Genomic DNA, 19,684 nt, shown 5'->3' with positions numbered 1-19,684 from the left:
AGCATCAAGCAAGCAAGCATTAAGACTTCAGCAGAACTGCAGGGCAATCCTAACTCTGTTTATTTAGAAGCGGACACTGAGAAAGTGCTCAAGATGGAAGGCATGCAGCGCAATCCTATGCACATTTAGGTATGCCTGGACACAATCGCTAGAATCAAAGTGATGTTTCTGGGGTATAGTTATATATACATATTATTTATTTATTTATTCATTTCATTTATATATTGCCTTTGGTGCCAAGGCACCAAAGGCAGCTTACAATTTTAAAGGACCAAAATAAATGATACAACATGTAAAGTTGACTGGGGTGGGGTAGAGTGGGAAGACAGTCCAGCTGGAACAGGCCCTGAGTTTGTGCCTGCCCTCTTACCCTCTTCCTCCTTCTCAAAGGGGATTCACAAGTTTTGGCTGGCTGTAGCAGCCAACCCAAACTACGCAGTCTCTGGCATCCTGACCCATTTCCAAGGGTCCTTCCCCAATTGTCACAGTACAATCCAGGGTTATGGGCAATCACCTGCTACCCTCCCTGACTCTTTAAGTTTGGAATAGGGAAGAATATTCCTGAATTGTAGGGCAATTTAAGAAGCAGCCTCATAAGCCAACACAATGCTAGGATGATGCCTGCCCCATGCCTTGAATTCCAACTGTAGACCAGGCTGGGGCTTATTTTCTTCTTTAGCTTCTCAGGTGATTGGAGCAGCACAGAAGCGTAGAGGCAAGCATAACAAGTCCAGCCTTGCTCATCAGCTCAAAATGAAAAGAGGGGGGCTTGTCATTTTTTAGGTGTGCTTCTGTGCTTTCCTTTCCTACCATGGAGATTTTCACTGCGGTTGCACTGCACTCTGCACTGCACCTCCAAAATACAGTGCAACAGTAAAGACAACCTCAAGCTGTTTCTCTGGCTACACAATTGGGAATTTCTGACAGGGGGCAGCAAATACACTTGCCAAGGGAAGTGTAACTATAGACCTTGGAGCAACCCAAAAGCTTAGGCATGCCTAGTGGGATTCCTGTTAGAACAGCAGGCCTCCATGATCAACTGTAATCTGGCTTTTGAGACTACAACAGTTTCAGGAGTGGTTTGACATGTAGCATGGGGGCTTGCCATTCCAGAAACACAGGCCCAAGATCCACTGCAAGATTTTTAGGGGAAAGGAGGGAATCCCAGCCAACAGGATTGGGTACCCTGAACTCTGTATAGAACTGCACTTTTCATTTAGTGAAGTACCGTACTTTTCCGTCTATAAGACACCCCCATGTATAAGGGACCCCCCCCCATTTTTGAGACTCAGTTTTAAGAAAATAAGGAGAGATTGGCCAGAGTTGTTGAGCTTCTCCCCCCACGCAGCTGTGGGCAGGAAACACTTCCTAGATCATTTCCCGCCAGCCAGCCGGTTGGCTGGAGCGCAGCTTCCCCCGATGCTGCTGCGCATAGGAAACACTCTCTAGATCAGGCACCCCAAACTTCGGCCCTCCAGATGTTTTGGACTACAATTCCCATCTTCCCCGACCACTGGTCCTGTTAGCTAGGGATCATGAGAGTTGTAGGCCAAAACATCTGGAGGGCCGCAGTTTGGGGATGCCTGTTCTAGATCGGTTCCCACGCGCAGCAGCATTGGGGTAAGCCAGCCAACATCGGGGGAAGTTGCCAGCTGCGGGCAGGAAACACTCCCTAGATCATTTCACGCTCGCTGCAGCATCAGGGGAAGTTGCGCTCCCGCCAAACGTCTGGCTGGCGGGTGCACCGCTTCTCTCCCCCCCCCCCATGCCACTACCCATGTATTGGATGGCCCCAGTTTTTTGACACGATTTTTTTGTTAAGAAACCTCATCTAATACATGGGAAAATATGGTATATTTCTCATTCGCACTGTGTAGATCTAGATTCCTTTACAGATCCATGCCTTGTAACAAAGACATCCTTTAATGTCATTTCAAAAGCCTGAACTACAAAGTATTGAGGAACAAAGGTAAACTTAGCAACTTGTAATGACTTCTGTCATACAAAAAGCAGTATTTTGTTGCCATACCAAAAAAAAGTGAACAGAAAAAAATAACTAAATCTGCAGCTTAATTTTAATCAACTAAGCATAATTTCCAGACTAGAAGTATCTGTATTGCAAAAATAAAATAAAAAAGATGGACATTTAGACATACATTTGTGAAACATTACCCCATTCTTGATGTTGGTCTCCCACCGCAATGTCATGTTCCTAAGGTCAAACAACTTGACGTCCCCATTGTCATAGCCGGCACATACAACACGTTCCTCTTGATTATAAGCATTACCTAGTTAGAAAAAAAGAGGCACTGCTTAAAAAATCATCATATGCCCAACTATTTTTATAACAAGTCACATTTGTGCACCTATTCTGTTATAAAATAATAATGCATTTCAGGTAGAAAACCAGTCCTGGAATAACGAGTTATTACTATTCCTCAGATTCAAGAAGAGGCATTTAACAAAAGACAAGGGCAACAGCTGGAAAGATTTAGTGCAAGCTACTGCCTGTATCATTTATTTTATTTAAAATGTCAAAACTGCTTTCTTGGAGATAGAAGCACTTGAATCGGTGCTTCTGTAACAGAAAGGTAGTACCTGGAGAAGATCAAAGAGAAAAGGAAGCAGTTGGAAGCTGCATTTCCAGAAGACTCCATTTAGTATAGAGTCATTTAAACTCCATGTTATGGTACAAAAGCGACGGGAGCAAAGAGAAGTTCCATGATATATGTTTGTCTGCCATCAAAAATCAACCAGCTCAAGAGAGACCTTACCAAGTGCAACTGTCCAGCAGTCTCTCTTGCTCTCTCCTTGGGCTGGTTCCATATTGGCAACAGGAGTGTCTTTTTGTCTCGGGTCCCACACCTTCACAGTCCCTGCAAAAGTGGATAATGGATGGTTATTTTACTGATCAAATACCTGGTGGCATTTATTCTATCACTTCGGCCCCAGCAACTTGCTTAATAAAACACTATTAATGCCCCCCTTAACTCCTATTCATTTTTAATGTAGTTCAACAAAACAAATAGAAGAGTTTGTTTCAATGCTTTCACAATCTGATAGATGAGCTGTTATGTTTCATCCAATGAGCAGACTAACTGATAAATTAAAGAAGATGCAACTCAGCTAAAATACTAGCTTCCGTTTCCTGGAAGCTGTTATCTCCATTAAGAAGACAGGCCTAATAATGCCATACATTTTTACATGTAAATTATACAGATCTTTCTGCAATTGCCTTGCATTATGTTCTTCTTTTTGTGTCTTCATATATGCAGATATTCAGTTTGCTACAGCCCTCTAATGACTTATGTGGAAACCCTGTTCTATGTGGGACTCAAAATAGAACATACAGCATATGTAGATCTGATTGCAGTACCCTTGTAACCATATCATATGGCAGCTGAGGAGGAACCTAGAATGGAAAAAGGCTGGCCAAGACTGCTGTTACCAAGTATATACTCGCTGGGGGGGGGGGGAGAGAAGACAACTATGGATAAGCAGTGATAGACTGGACTAATCAGTAGATGTAGTCTTATTAATTTAAGCTGTAAGAGCGTCCTTTTCCAAGTCTTAAAAATCTCCTGACAGATTTTAGTTTTTAGATTGCTGCTTTGCTTTTTACCATATCCTGCTCATCCCACCCCGCAAAAGGGCCTGGTCCTCATTTGACATCCCTTTGAAACAGAGTAATAGAAAAAGCTTCTTTATAGTATAGGCTTATAATTCAATGTTTTAATGAAAGTTCAACATGATAAAAGACTTTTCTTATTTTCATTCTTTTTTATTCTCCTATTATACCTAAATAAACTTGATTTGCTCTGACATCTGGTGGCAATCTATTAAATCTATTAAAAACGAGAGATGTTGTGCCACTAACTTCAACAGGGCCTGGAATGTACACAAGAAATGGACTTATTTAAAACTATCAGTTAGTAGTTTATAGAATAGCTAATGTGCCCAAGCATGTGCAAACACTGTAAGACAGCCACAAATGCTCAGTAGAGATATTAGTCCTCAGGGGACCTCTTAGTTGTAGCAATGCCCATGTTGATCTACATCTCTGTAGATACTGTGGCATTTCTGCTTGCCCAATGAGATACAGCCATTGCTCCAGCTGTTCTTTTTTTAAAAAAAACACAATGCACCACCACTGACCTATCTTAAGCTAATGTACTGCACCCTCTGGAGCACCTGATATCAGACAGGATTTTAATGGTCTGCGATTGCTGCCACTCACCTCCCTGGTCAGCCCCTGCTAGAGCAATAGAACCCTCCACCTTTTTTGCTGCACATAGGCACGGCTCAAAACATCATCATCAGTATGCGGATGATACCCAACTCTACCTCTCTTTCAAATCAGAACCAGGGGAGGCAGTGAAGGTCCTGTGTGAGTACCTGGAGGCGGTTGGAGGATGGATGGCGGCTAACAGATTGAGGTTGAATCCTGACAAGACAGAAGTACTGTTTGTGGGGGACAGGAGGCGGGCAGGTGTGGAGGATTCCCTGGTCCTGAATGGGGTAACTGTGCCCCTGAAGGACCAGGTGCGCAGCCTGGGAGTCATTTTGGACTCACAGCTGTCCATGGAGGCACAGGTCAATTCTGTGTCCAGGGCAGCTGTCTATCAGCTCCATCTGGTACGCAGGCTGAGACCCTACCTGCCTGCGGACTGTCTCGCCAGAGTGGTGCATGCTCTGGTTATATCCCGCTTGGACTACTGCAATGCGCTCTACGTGGGGCTACCTTTGAAGGTGACCTGGAAACTACAACTAATCCAGAATGCGGCAGCTAGACTGATGACTGGGAGCGGCCGCCGAGACCACATAACACCGGTCTTGAAAGATCTACATTGGCTCCCAGTACGTTTCCGAGCACAGTTCAAAGTGTTGGTGCTGACCTTTAAAGCCCTAAATGGCCTCAGTCCAGTATACCTGAAGGAGCGTCTCCACCTCCATCATTCTGCCCGGACACTGAGGTCCAGCACCGAGGGCCTTCTGGCGGTTCCCTCATTGCAAGAAGCCAAGTTGCAGGGAACTAGGCAGAGGGCCTTCTCGGTGGTGGCGCCTGCCCTGTGGAACGCCCTCCCAACAGATGTCAAAGAGGAAAACAACTACCAGACTTTTAGAAGACATCTGAAGGCAGCCCTCTTCAGGGAGGCTTTTAATGTTTAATAGATTACTGTGTTTAATTTTTCTGTTGGAAGCTGCCCAGAGTGGCTGGGGAGACCCGGCCAGATGGGCGGGGTATAAATAATAGATTATTATTATTATTATTATTATTATTTTACTTTAGAACTGCTGCAATTAAGAGCTATTCACTAGTTCCCCATCCTACAAGCTGCTATGCTTGTAAAGTGATTCATGGGAGCTTGTAACTAGAAAGCTAAAGGCCACACCCCTGGCATTAAATAAAACAAGTGCAAGTGAAGACCCATCAGAAAATGAACTGCCAGTAAGATGGGGGCAGAGAGGAAGTAGATGTTCATTCCTTTGTCCTCCACAAATTCAGGCACATTCATGTTCTCCCACGTTTAGAGGGACAAACCAGTCTCCACTTGCATCTCTCTCTCCCCTTCCCTTTCCAGTAAATGAAAGAAGTATTGGCCTCCCCAACTTTCTCCACTGAGCAGCTCTGGGATCTGTTAGGCAGGAGGATGCAAGCCCATGATGCTGCCCCTAATGTCATACATCAGGTGAGCGCTCAGCCAATTCCAGTTCCCAGAAAAATACTGGGACCTTGAGTTAGCAAGGCAGGGACAATGCCCTTCTCAGCTGCTGGAGCTTAGAACCCAGTGGCCCTCAAGAAAGTGCACATGTACAACCCTTGACCATGCGATGCTTGGGACATGCAAGATGTTTTGATCTACAAGTTTTTAGCAAGAGTAGACCATCCCCCGTGATTCTCAATCCGCTCACTTTCCCATTCTCAATATCCCTATATAGTTGATCGAGTTTGAAAAGACAATGTTTTAGAATTGCCAAGGTCTCAGGAACTATCTCATGGTAAAGACAGGTGACAGAATCCTGGGCACGTTTACTTGTAAGTTCAACTGTGTTAATCAGGCTTACTCACAGGAAAGCATGCCAATCTCCACTGGGAGTAAGCCCCATTCAGCTGAACAGTAAGGTAAAGGGACCCCTGACCATTAGGTCCAGTCGTGACCGACTCTGGGGTTGCACGCTCATCTCGCATTATTGGCCAAGGGAGCCGGCGTATAGCTTCCAGGTCATGTGGCCAGCATGACAAAGCCACTTCTGGCAAACCAGAGCAGCACATGGAAACGCCGTTTACCTTCCCACTATAGCGGTTCCTATTTATCTACTTGCATTTTGATGTGCTTTTGAACTGCTAGGTTGGCAGGAGCTGGGACCGAGCAACGGGAGCTCACCCCGTCACAGGGATTCGAACTGCCAACCTTCTGATCAGCAAGCCCTAGGCTCAGTGGTTTAACCACAGCGCCACCTGGGTCCCCAAGCTGAACAGTACTTACTTCTAAGTAGGTGGAAACAACTTTTAAACTTAGATAACAGGACTAAATTGGTTCATAAGTCTAACATATGAAGACAGAAGAATGGTAATCACTGGAAGCTATTAGCTGGATTTATCCTAACCCACTTCGCTTTTCCTTCTAACCAGTGACACTGGAGTAGATCTAACTCACCATCACGACTTCCTGTCACAATTTCTGGTGCTCCTTCTCCGATTCCTAAGCCACCAACGCCATCAATACTATTGATTATTTCTTTATGTCCCTTCACAGAGTACACTGGGATTTCTGGAACTTCCAAATTCCTAAACACCGGAAAGGAACAATTATTTTTTTACAATTTCCAAAGGGGAAGCCATGTCACTCTGTTGCAGCAAAAGAAAAAGAAAAAAAGCTAAGAGTCTTACAGCAACTTACAGACAAATACAACTATCATGTCATAAGCTGATGTACCTGAGGAACTGGACTTTAATCCATAAAAACTTATGGTATAATTAGTTTGTGTTCTTTTATGGTTCTCAGTAAATTGAATTAGGGATATTTTATACCACAATGGTTAAAACAAACTATTCTCGATTCAGTTTCAAACAGCAGTGATCATTAAAATGATATGCAAAAATTTGTGAAATTTCTGATGCAAAAACCAATACAGAAGTAGTTTTAGGAGTAACAACCCATTAATCAAAATCTGAACCTGCTCAAGGCTTAAGCAGCAACATTTTTTATCATTGGTATTTGTTACAATGACAAATTTGATGCAAACATTTTTTAAAAAACTGTTCTTTCCTTTCCCACCAAAAACTGATGGAATTCCAGAGGTTCAAGAAACACCTTCACAATCCAAACTACAAAATTCAAGGTTACAATTCAACTTTTTGATTGGTATGTGAGGCCTACAAAGGCCCAATTCACATGCAGTGCTAGGTCCAGTCGTGACCAACTCTGGGGTTGCGGCGCTCATCTCGTGTTATTGGTCGAGGAAGCTTCCAGGTCATGTGGCCAGCATGACAAAGCCGCTTCTGGCAAACCAGAGCAGCGCATGGAAACACCGTTTACCTTCCCGCTGTAGCGGTATCTATTTATCTACTTGCACTTTGAGGTGCTTTCGAACTGCTAGGTTGGCAGGAGCAGGGACCGAGCAACGGGAGCTCGCCCCGTCGCGGGGATTCGAACCGCCGACCTTCTGATCGGCAAGCCCTAGGCTCTGTGGTTTAACCCACAGCGCCACTCACGTCCCTAAGCCAAATCATAGCTTAGTGCAAATAAGCAAATTTGCAGGTTCCTGGAGGATTCCCCCGCCCAGTCCTGTTGCTGCTGTGCTTGTATCTGGTACTGAATCATGTACTACATGAGAATGGGTTCAAATAGTAAGAGCTAATAAAAATGTAAAAGAAAAGGGGATAACGGAGGTTGAAATATGTCCCTTTAACTTTTTTATAGCTTTATCATAAGGTTGGGTGAAATCTTAGGGAGGGGAAATTCAAAAGCAAATAACTTTTGCCTGAGTATTAGCTGCTGACATCTAGGAACATCTGAAGTTTTCTAAAGTCACAAAACCATGCAGACAGAGGTGGCATAATGAACTACATTTTCTATATAACTGAATTAGGTTACAACTGCCTAAAACCTTTGTGATCCTAAACTAAGATGACTTAAATGAAGTGTCAATTTTGAATTAGCTGCGAACAAAAGAATAGATGAAGTATGAAATAGAGCTTTAAACAGTATTAACCAGCAAACACTTTCTTACCATATGTTTAAATTTCCACCAAAATCTCCTGTAGCTAGGTATCTTTGTTGCAGAGAAGAAGCACCAAAGGTTCCACATTTAATAGGCTTTGATTTTTCAATCTGGAAAGGGAAAAAAAACCTAGGAGGGAGGCCTAATAATTTTACATTTATTATCTTGTCCAATCTAATAGACTGGTTCTGTTAGTATTAGTGCTGGTAAATGTCAAAAGTCAGTTTCTCTTGTTTGAAGAGTTACTGCTGGTAGGCTTTAGCAAAATTCAAATATGTACCATGAAATATTGATATTAACAAAGACAAGTCACACATTTTAATCTGATTTTTGGTTATGAAATTTCATTTGTCTAAGTGAATGTGGGAGAGATTTGTCATTAATAAGTCTATTTTAAGTTGTTGTGGCTGCGATCCCATTCACATTTGCCTAGGAGTAAATTCTGCTTGAATTCAGTTGGGCTCATTCTTGGGTCGGCATCCATAGATTGAGCTGTCATTCTTCTTTCCAATTTATTTCGGAGATGTCCATAGTTAGTTAACCTAGTAATCGCTGATAGTTTGCAAACATAAAAGTAGATCGCAACTTGCCTATTATTTTCTCCTTCCCCCTTTCATATTTTTCAAATTGGCAAATATCAGAACTAGTATTATTTATAGACTACGTTTTGGGGATAGGATTGCGTAACTAAAATCAGATTATAAAAAAATTATGAGCTGCATCCACTTATGTCATCCTTCTGGCACAGAGTTCTACCTGCGCAATGAGATTCCTCTCCTCCTCCTTTCTCCGCATTGGCGGGGCACAACGAGCCACTAAGCCCTATGGCTCTGCCACCGCCGCCGCCACCTCCTTCTCCCTCGGCCGCAAGAATCCCTTGCTTGCCGAGCCGCTGTCGCCTGAGGGAGCAGTGGGAGCAGCGGTGGCGGGAGTGGCTCCCGAGGGGCCTCCTCCACGTCACCGGCGCCCGCTGCCCCACCACCACCACTCCTGGGGCACAGGCAGCGGCATGGCAACCGCCTCCTGCGCCTTGGGCCACTGGACAGCAGCGAGAGCGCCAGCAATACTTTATCTACTCCTCAATGCATAAGAAGGCCAACATTGTTCTTCTCCTACATTGCTATAGCTACAGCAACCAAAGCTGTGTGGGAAGCAAAGGGCTGTGTAGACAAGCAAAGCTAGTGGTTATCACCATGGTGATCAGCATGGTTTTCCCCATCATTATTGGTTTCTAAACTGTGCTTGATTACTGAACGTTAGTTTGCCAAATGCTGAGTAAAGCAAACATTACATTGCTTCATTTTATCCATGCCAATCCATACATGATTCTCTTATTATTTGATCCTGTTCTGGGATATGCTTACAGTTCCCTATCAATCTTCTTAATTAAAAGTTGAAACTGAAATTAGTTATCATCAACTTTTTAATATTTACAGTTCTTCACCCATCTCTAAATGTGTCTCTATTTATTATTACTGTATTTTGCATTAATATATTTATACATATCCTGTCTTTGTGCCCAACAGGGACTCAAGGTAGCTTTACCTAAGAATGTGAGTGATGAGCCCAATTCAAGTATCATGTTAGTCACAAACTAACTTAGCTGACTTAAGGCACCTCACTCACTGAATACAATTAGATTACTACCGGTACAGTACTTACAATGGCCAGAATGTGATACATGGGAGTGAAGAATGGTGACCAACTATATTAGTCATATATAGCAGGGGTCAGCAAATTTTTTCAGCAGGGAGCCGGTCCACTGTCCCTCAGACCTTGGGGGGGGGGCGGACTATATTTTGAAGGGGAGAAATGAACAAATTCCAAGGCCCGCAAATAACCCAGAGATGCATTTTAAATAAAAGCACACATTCTACTCATGTAAAAACATGCTGATTCCCGGACCATCCGCGGGCCGGATTTAGGTGATTGGGCCGGATCCGGACCCCAGGCCTTAGTTTGCCTATCCATGATCTATCTCTTCTGGACACGTTCCAGACAAGCTGGAACGTGTCCAGAGGAGGGCAACCAAAATGGTCAAAGGCCTGGAAACGATGCCTTCTGAGGAACGGCTTAGGGAGCTGGGTATGTTTAGCCTGGAGAAGAGAAGGTTAAGGGGTGATATGATAGCCATGTTCAAATATATAAAAGGATGTCATATAGAGGAGGGAGAAAGATTGTTTTCTGCTGCTCCAGAGAAGCGGACACGGAGCAATGGATTCAAACTACAAGAAAGAAGATTCCACCTAAACATTAGGAAGAACTTCCTGACAGTAAGAGCTGTTCGGCAGTGGAATTTTCTACCAAGGAGTGTGGTGGAGTCTCCTTCTTTGGAGGTCTTTAAGCAGAGGCTTGACAGGCATATGTCAGGAATGCTTTGATGGTGTTTCCTGCTTGGCAGGGGGTTGGACTGCATGACCCTTGTGGTCTCTTCCAACTCTATGATTCTATGATATATAGAATGATAGAGTTGGAAGGGTCCCTAGGGTCATCTAGTTCAACCCCCTACAATGCAGCAATCCTGCCATATCCTCTTTCAGGAATCTTTTTGTCCAACAGTGAACCTGAGATTAAGAGTCTCATGTTCTACTGACTGAGGGGCTTTACTTCTGAATAAACACGAGTAAGACTAGGTACCCTGTGACTCCCTCCCCCCATTTCCCCTTCCCTTTTTTAAATGGGGCTGAGGAGGGGTACGTCTTTGGAAAGAGAACCACAACTTACGAAAGCATGTCCAGGTATTGACTCCTGTTTCCCAGGTAATACCCTGAATTGGCATGCTTCAGTTCAGGGTGAATTGTAATTCACAAATGCATAGTTCCTAACATTTTCTGCCTTTTCCTTGTTGCTTATAAGCATGAATCCACACTATTGTCAACTCTTCATATAAATCCTGGCATGAGAAGGCAAATTGGACTTCTTCAAAGGTGGGGGAATCTGTGGCTCTCCAGATGTTTCTGGTGCGTAACTCCCATTCCCTGCCCTCTGACCATTGGTCATGTTGATGGGAGTCTGGCAACGGGTTCCCAACGCCTTTGCCAACCAGCACTTGCTAGTTCCTGAGATTATTACAAACAATGCTCTACTAGGTGGATTTTGCTCTCCTTGCATTTCTAAGCAAAACTTAAGAGGACCAGAGGGTGGCAACACAAAAACAGGCCTATTCTGCAATGGCTCCCTCCTTCTGGAATGCCCCCACCCATCCACTCGGGAGGCTCGCCTGGTGCCTTCATTACATATCTTTAAGCACCAGGTAAAAACTTTCCTCTATTAGTCCTTTGGCGAATTATCACCCTATATACCAGGGGTCAGCAACCGTCTTCAGCTGTGGGCCGGTCCACTGTCACTCAGACCATGTGCTGGGCCGCGCTATATTTTTGGGGTGGGTAATGAACGAATTCCTATGCCCCACAAATAACCCAGAGATGCATTTTAAATAAAAGGACACATTCTACTCATGTAAAAACATGCTGATTCCCGGACCGTCTGTGGTCCGGTTTAAGAAGGCGAATGGGTCGGATCTGTTGCCTACCCATGCTATATACCCTTTTAACTGGGTTTTGGGACGGGGGGATTATCAGTTTGTTTTTGTTCTTATTTTTATTATGTATTTTGTGTTTATATATATATACACACACACACACATATACAGTATATATAGTAAGTGTATGTTGTGAACCGCCCTGTAAACTACAGATGAGGGTGTAAAAATTTAATAAATAATTATTGTGAATAATAGTAATAATTTATTAAATTAGTACACCTTCATCTGTACAGGGCGGTTCACAACATGGGAGACGAGCACGATCAGAGTTGATGATGGTGGTGATTATTATTAATATTATGGCAGCCCATTCAGCTGTGATCGCGCTCGTCCCCCATGCTTCGTTCACTTTCCCTCCCCTGAATAAACACGAGGAGGACCAAATCCCCCAGGAGAAGCAGGCGAAAGGCAGCGGGAGCCCGCGCTCCGTCCGCCCGGCCTCACTCACTTCGCGGAGCAGGTGGAGGCGGCCGCCTTGCAGCTCGTAGAGCTGGACGACGCCGGTGCCCCGCGGGAAGCTGCCCAGGCAGACGAGGCGGGCGCTGCTCGGCACCCACTTGCACTCGAAGGCGGTGTAGTTCAAGCTCTGCTGCGCGTGCGCGATGATCTGCGGCTTCTCCAGGGGGCCTCCCGGAGACGACATGGCGGCAGCAGTGCCGCAACGGCTCCCCGTTCAAAGCGGACGCGTCTTCGGCTGCCCCCAACAACGGAAACATCCGGGCCACCGGGCCGCGGAGAGGAAGTGGGTTCCGCACGGAAGCACGCAGCGGGCGCAGCGCCGCCCTCCCCGCAGCTCCTCATTGGCTTCCTCATTGGCCAATAAGAGTTCCGTCAGCTGCAGGGACTCCAACTCCCGTCAGCCCCCGGGGCAGCGCGGCCTATTCTCATGGGGGACGGGCGTTGAAAGGCCGCAGCTTCCCCCAAGTAGGGCTGGGTGGGGTTTGTGTGTGTTGCCAGGTGCTTTCAAACTCAATTCGTGGAAGGCGCATTTTCTGAGTGGGAAGGGAATCGGTTTCACATAGGGGGGCAAACCACTCATGTCAGAATCACAGCATCATAGAAAAGGGAAAGCTGCATGTGTTAGACTCATACAGTTGTAGAGCTGGAAGAGTCGTCTCGTCCAACCCGCGCAATGCAGGAATCTAAACCAAAGCATCCTTGACAGGTGGCCATCGAACCCCTGTTTTAAAAACCTCCAAGGAAGGAGAATCCACCATCTTCTGAGGCAGTCCATTGCACTGTCAAACGGCTCTTGTCGTCGAAATGTTCTTTTTGGTGTTGAGTTGAAATCTCCTTTCTTGTAATTTGAAGCCATTTGTTCGAGTCCTAGCCTCCATGTGACACCCCTTGAGATATTTGGAGATTCCTATCATATCTCCTCTCAGCCCCCTCTTTTCCAGGCTAAACATCTCCAGCTCCTTCAAGCGCTCCTCTTAAGGCTTGGTTTCCAGACCCTTGATCACCTTGGTTTCCCTTGTCAACATCCTTGAACTGGACACAGTATTCCAGGTTTGGTCTGACCAAGACAGAATAGAACAGTACAATTGCCTCCCTTGATCTGGACACTATGCTTCGGTTGATGCAGCCTAGAATAGCATTAGCTTTTTTTGCTGCTGCATCACACTGTTGACTCCTGTTGAACAGGAGTCTTCCAGCCTAAGTGCAGAACTTTACATTTGTTGCAATTAATTTTGTTAGTTTGAGCCCAACTCTCTAATCTGTAAAAATCATCTTGAATCCAGATTCTGTCTTCTGCAGGATTAGCTATCTCTCCCAGTTTAGTGTCATCTGCAGATTGGATGAGCACCCCATTTGTAACCCCCCCCCCAGGATTATGACACACCATTACTGACCAATATTTGGGTTCAGTCAGTCAACCAGCTACAAATCCACCGAACAGTTACCTCAATCAGTATATATATCCCCTTTTAGATCGGCATAGAAATTGGATGTTGTTGTTAGTTAATAGCAGGCATAGGCAAACTCGGCCCTCCAGATGTTTTGGGACTACAACTCCCATCACCCCTAGCTAACAGGACCACTGCTCAGGGATGATAAGAATTGTAGTCCCAAAACGTCTGGAGGGCCGAGTTTGCCTATGCTTGGTTAATAGCTTGGTTGGTAGAGCAAGAGACTCTCAGGGTTTTTGAGCCCTACTTCGGATTCCAGATGACCATCATGGTCTCTTGGAAATGCATTGTTGTTAACACGGGGGAAGGACAGGCCACAAGACGATAGAGAGCGCGAAAGGGGACACTAGAGCGGCGGAAGTGGCGTCGCGGGCGTGATGACGTTTCCCGAGGCCGCCGCCCCGCCTCTTCCTTTCGGCGTGTCCCGCGGACTCGGCATGGAGGTATCTGCCGGCGAGAGCAGGATCGCGGAGCCCCCCGCGGCCATGGAGGCGCAGGCTGCCGGGGAGGGTGGCGGCGGCGGCGGCGGCGGCGGCGGCTTCACGCGTGTCCGGAAGCGGAAGCGGCGCGCGTGCGAGCGCCAGGAAGGCGCCATGGAGACGGCCGAGGGTCCTTCGGCCAGGAAGCGGCCCGATTTCCCCCCTCTCCGCGGAGAGGCTCTCGGGGTGAGTCAGGGAGAGGCTCTTGCTGCCAGTCGGGCCCTCCAGGCCCTGCGTGGGCGGCTTAGGGGCCAGGTCCCGCCTCTGCCGTTCTACGAGTCTGGCTTCGTTTTATTTTATTTTTTATTTCTATGACGTATTTATTTGCTACGTGTATAGGCCAGTGCTTCGTCCACGGTGCTTCGCGTGGCTTTCCTCCTCAGGGAATCCTCCCCAACCACCCTGTGAGGTTGGTCAGGCTCAGAAGTAGTGATTGGCCCCATGTCACCCAGTGAGCTTCATGGCTGGGGGGGATTCGAACCCTGCTCTCCCTAGTCCGACAGGGACTCAAGGCAGCTTTACCTAAGAATGTGTCTTCATGAGCATGGTGTTAACCATAAGTGACTGTGGAGGCCAATTCTGGATCCACATGTCCTTCCACAGTGGGGACATAGTTTTCCAGACGGGAGTTGATCACGGTGACGGTTTGCCAAATTTGCCTTCCTCTTAGCACCTTTCTCCCTTTCATCCTGAGTTTGTGTGTCTTCAAAGCCCATGGCACCTTTGGTAAAGGCTGTTCTCCGGTTGGAGCACTCACAGGCCAGTGTTTCCCAATTGTTGGTGTTTATACTACCGTTTTTCGCGGACCATAACACACACCTAGAGTCTTTAAACCTTTTTTGTTGACCACCAGCACCCTTTCAGTTCATTTTTAAGTTTGGAATAGAGTACAGTGGTACCTCTACTTATGAATAACTCTACTTACGAATGTTTCTACTTACGAACAGAACTCCGTGCACCATCTTGGATGCGGTTTAGATAGGATTTTTTCTACTTACGAATTTTTAGATAGGGTTTCTTCGACTTATGCATTTTTTCTCCCAATGCATTCCTATGAGATTCGACTTATAAATTTTTTTGACTTACGAATGTGAGTTCGGAGCGCATTAAATTCGTAAGTAGAGGTACCACTGTAGTTGCTTTGGAAGGCGACAATCAGGCATCTGCACAGCATAACCAGTCCAACAAAGTTGATGTTGAAAAATCATTGCTTCGACACAGGTGATCTTTGCTTCTTCCTGGCATTGTTTCCCTGTCTTCCCAAGTGATGTGTAAACACCATTGATGGAATCTTTCAAAGAGTTGGAAACATTAGTCACTGCAGTACACTTTCTGCATGATGATCATACAAGAAGATCTTACATCATGTTATGGGAAATCTTTGGGTATTGCAAGTCCTGGGTGAAGCTATCATTTTCAAGTGAAGTACAGTCAGTTTTTCCCACCCCACCTTGTGCCAGGAGTCATACAGGTCTGGAGGCTGGCAACACAAGAACAGGCTCCCCATCTGTGGAATTCTCTCTCCAGGGAAGTTCGCCTGGCACCTTCATTATGCATCTTTAGGCGCCAGGCAAAAACGTTCCTTTTTAACCAGGCCTTTGGTTAATTTGAGTGACATCCTATGCTCTTTTAAAATGTGGGGTTTTGTGAGGGGAAGTTATTAGGTTGTTGTTGCTTTTATTTTGATTATGTATTTTGTGGTTTTATATTTTGATTTTATTATGTGAACTGCCTTGCAACATGCAGGTATAGGGCAGTATATAAATTCAATAAATAAAATAGATGGCCCCCTGGGTACCTCCCAACTCTATAATTCTATGATTCTGTGTTTTGAGATGTAACAGGCACTTGTATCATAGTGATATACTTGACACGGGGTACTGTGATTAGACCTAGATTTGGTTCATTGCTCGAAAAAGATGTGACAATACAACTCAACACTGACATTGCTTAACAATGCTAATATTAGTCCGGTTTTATTCACTCTTGGATCTAGATTTATTTTTTTATTCATAGGTAAGGTAAAGGTAAGGGACCCAGGTGGCGCTGTGGTTAAACCATTGAGCCTAGGGCTTGCTGATCAGAAGGTCGGCGGTTCGAATCCCTGTGACGGGGTGAGCTCCCGTTGCTTGGTCCCAGCTCCTGCCAACCTAGCAGTTCGAAAGCACATCAAAATGCAAGTAGATAAATAGGGACCGCTACAGCGGGAAGGTAAACGGTGTTTCCATGTGCTGCTCTGGTTCGCCAGAAGCGGCTTTGCCATGCTGGCCACATGACCTGGAAGCTATACGCCGGCTCCCTTGGCCAATAATGTGAGATGAGCGCGCAACCCCAGAGTCGGTCACGACTGGACCTAATGGTCAGGGGTCCCTTTACCTTTTTAAGGTAAAGGTAAAGTGGCCCCTGACCATCAGGTCCAGTCGTGTCCAACTCTGGGGTTGCGGCGCTCATCTCGTTCTATAGGCCGAGGGAGCCGCCGTTTGTCCACAGACAGCTTCTGGGTCATGTGGCCAGCATGACAAAGCTGCTTCTGGCGAACCAGAGCAGCGCACGGAAACACCGTTTACCTTCCTGCCGGAGCGGTCCCTATTTATCTACTTGCACTTTGATGTGCTTTCGAACTGCTAGGTGGGCAGGAGCTGGGACCAAACAATGGGAGCTCAACCCGTCACAGGGATTCGAACCGCCGACCTTCTGATCAGCAAGCCCTAGACTCTGTGGTTTAACCCACAGCGCCACCTGGGTCCCATATGAAACACAAAAAGCAATGCATTGCAGCTACAGTGGGACCTCGACTTACAAAGTACTCGACACCCGATGCTTTCGACTTACGAGCGAAAAAAGTGGCTGCGCGTTTACGATTTTTTTCAACATACGAACGGAAAACCCGTTCGCGGCTAGACTTGACTTACAAATTTTTAGATGCGGTTTCCTCGACTTACGAGTTTTTCCGTTTCCAACGCATTCCTATGGGAAACCGCTTTTCCTATGGGAAACTCGACTTACGAAGTTTTTGACCTACGAGTGTGCATTCAGAAGGATTAAATTCGTAAGTCGAGGTCCCACTGTATTGGAATTCCCAGTGGGAGTGAAATACCCATTTTATCTTAGAGAGGGGCATTCAAGATCTAGACTTGCCTCCACACTAGGCTGCCTAATAGTTTATGCAGCTGGTCCCAGACTCATATTCACTTACATTTTCGGACACATATCTATTCTGTTTACTATGAGACATGCTGCTGGAATTTGTATGCCACATGTAATGTAACTCTTACAGGCCAGTTGGCCAAACTGGGTTGGCATTTTGTCATTTCATGCTACAAGCTTGCATAACATTGGGGTGGACATATTATGTACTAGTTTTCTGTAAGCTCGGTTTAGAGACACTTTAACATTGCAGTCCTGATCTTCATTGCAAGGGGGATGAGGACATGTTGGAAGTGCCCCTCCAGCAGCAGTGGGGGGGGGGACCTCTGCCACTGCAAAGTCCCCCACTGTGTTTAGCTGCATAGGAAACTACTGCTGGCAGTTTTCTGCAGAAAGCCCTGAAAGGAAACGATACCTATAGACTTCTTGATAGGACCTAATCCTTGGGCCCATCAGCAGAGGCAGTTCGGAGATGGCACAGTGAAAACACGAGGAACCTGTCCCCACATTCCACCCTGGCCAGTACAAGAGGCAGGGCTTGAACCGAGGCCTGCTGTTCCCCAGGTGGTTTTAGGATTTCTAGCTGTAAAATGCCTATTGTCTTTGTCCATGGAGTTTTCTTGGCAGGGATACTGGAGTGGCTTGCCAGTTCCCTTCTCCAGGTGGATCACGTTTAGTCAAAACTCTCCACTATGACCTGTCCATCTTGGGTGGCCCTGCATGGCATAGCTCATAGCTTCTCTGAGTTATTCAAGCCCCTTCGCCACGACAAGGCATTGATCCATGAAGGGGCCACCTCATGAGAAGAGAAGACTCCCTGGAAAAGACCCTGATGTTGGGAAAGATGGAGGGCACAAGGAGAAGGGGACGACAGAGGACGAGATGGTTGGACAGTGTTCTCGAAGCTACGAACATGAGTTTGACCAAACTGCAGGAGGCAGTGCAAGACAGGAGTGCCTGGCGTGCTATGGTCCATGGGGTCACGAAGAGTCGGACACGACTAAACGACTAAACAACAACAAGCTGTAAAATTGGCAGTCCTCCATATATCTTAGGATTCAGTTACTGAAACTCTCAGCTCTGCAGTGTTAAGATTAAAACAAAAAGGCTTTGAGGCACTTTAAAAGTTGACATACGTTTGTCTCGGGAGACAATGGAAGAGTGCGCCTTTGGGGTTGAAGTCAAACCGTTGGGAGAGTTACGGTGCCTGGTTGTGCTGTGGCAGATGCAACGGGTTTTTTTCCTGTGCTCCTCCCAGCGGTCATTTCTTGTCTGGAACTTCTTATGCCTGCGTGCCTATGCACATCTCACTGGGAGTACTTCCTCTTGAGTTCAGTGGAATTTATTTCTGAGTAGACATGCATGGGCTGACACTACACAGCTACAGTTCTGTGTACAATTTACTTTGTAGACCCTTTTTTAACTCAGTGGGGCTTACTTCCAAAACAAGCAAGATCCACGCTGCACAACACAGAAATCAAGATGTTTGACACAAAGTCATCAAGTAGATCATTCTATTGGCCTGGAATATGATGCAGTAATAATGTGGTCTTTTGAGAAGTTCTGGAAATCATAGTTTTACCATTCTTTTGCTTCATCTGAAACTTTGCAATACATTTCTACTGTACAATTTATTTATTTTTAATGAACATCTTCAAGACTGCGAACTATTTCACAGGACTGGTCACACATATCACTTCTACAACAGAATACTTTCTATTTATTTTTATTTATTTTAAAATTGTCCACATTTGTATCTGGTTAAAAAATATGTCCCATCACAGCTTCACACAAGGCAAGCATCCAGTTCTGGCTTGTGTGAATTTTTCCAAACTTGTGGAAAATCATGCTCAAAGTGATCCTCGGTGCACTGTATATGCATACTTTGGGAACTTAGATGTTTCTCACTTAATCAAAATAAAATTTGACTTTGAATCCCTTCAGTGATTCAGATGTAAGGCCTCTTCTGTGCTTTTAAGACCTGCCATTTTATATTATTTTCTGCTGATCTGTTAAACCTTTCAAATTATTTTGCTTTTATCGTTTATAGATTTAGATTACATTGATCTTGAAAAAGAATAAAGGCTTGTTCAAAACACTAGATGACATATTTTGATGCAAGGAATTAATTTGATTAATACAGTATTTAACTGCTTTCTAAGCACAAGCACAAAATTAGTTTAAGCCAATTTTATCTTAAAGGTAAAATGCTTGTAAATTGAGCAAAGTTTGTTTTAATATCAAAATGGAGGTGTGGTCAAACAGAAACCCATCTTTCTGGCCGGAGTATAGCGAACTAGACTCAAAATTATAGTATTATTCCATTCACGTATATATATCATATTTTAAATAAGCAGCCAATAACTGAAAAACACCAC

The 19,684-nt window shown here is 45.3% G+C and overlaps 1 protein-coding gene across 1 annotated transcript; it reads right to left on the bottom strand.

Moving 5' to 3' along the window:
* Positions 1-23: 23 nt before the first annotated feature.
* Positions 24-12,526, bottom strand: LOC132591873 (dynein axonemal assembly factor 10-like). Its single transcript, XM_060272370.1, has 5 exons — positions 12,219-12,526; positions 8,236-8,336; positions 6,660-6,790; positions 2,775-2,876; positions 24-2,288 (listed from the first exon to the last, which is right to left on the bottom strand). The coding sequence occupies exons 1-5, from the start codon at positions 12,411-12,413 to the stop codon at positions 2,080-2,082; spliced, it is 738 nt and encodes a 245-aa protein (XP_060128353.1). The 5' UTR covers positions 12,414-12,526; the 3' UTR covers positions 24-2,079.
* Between the last annotated feature and the right edge of the window lie 7,158 nt (positions 12,527-19,684).

The sequence above is a fragment of the Zootoca vivipara genome, chromosome 3, assembly GCF_963506605.1.
Source record: "Zootoca vivipara chromosome 3, rZooViv1.1, whole genome shotgun sequence".
NCBI lineage: Eukaryota > Metazoa > Chordata > Lepidosauria > Squamata > Lacertidae > Zootoca > Zootoca vivipara.
Note: the sequence above shows the minus strand (reverse complement) of the source record. Positions and strands in the feature narration are given on the sequence as shown.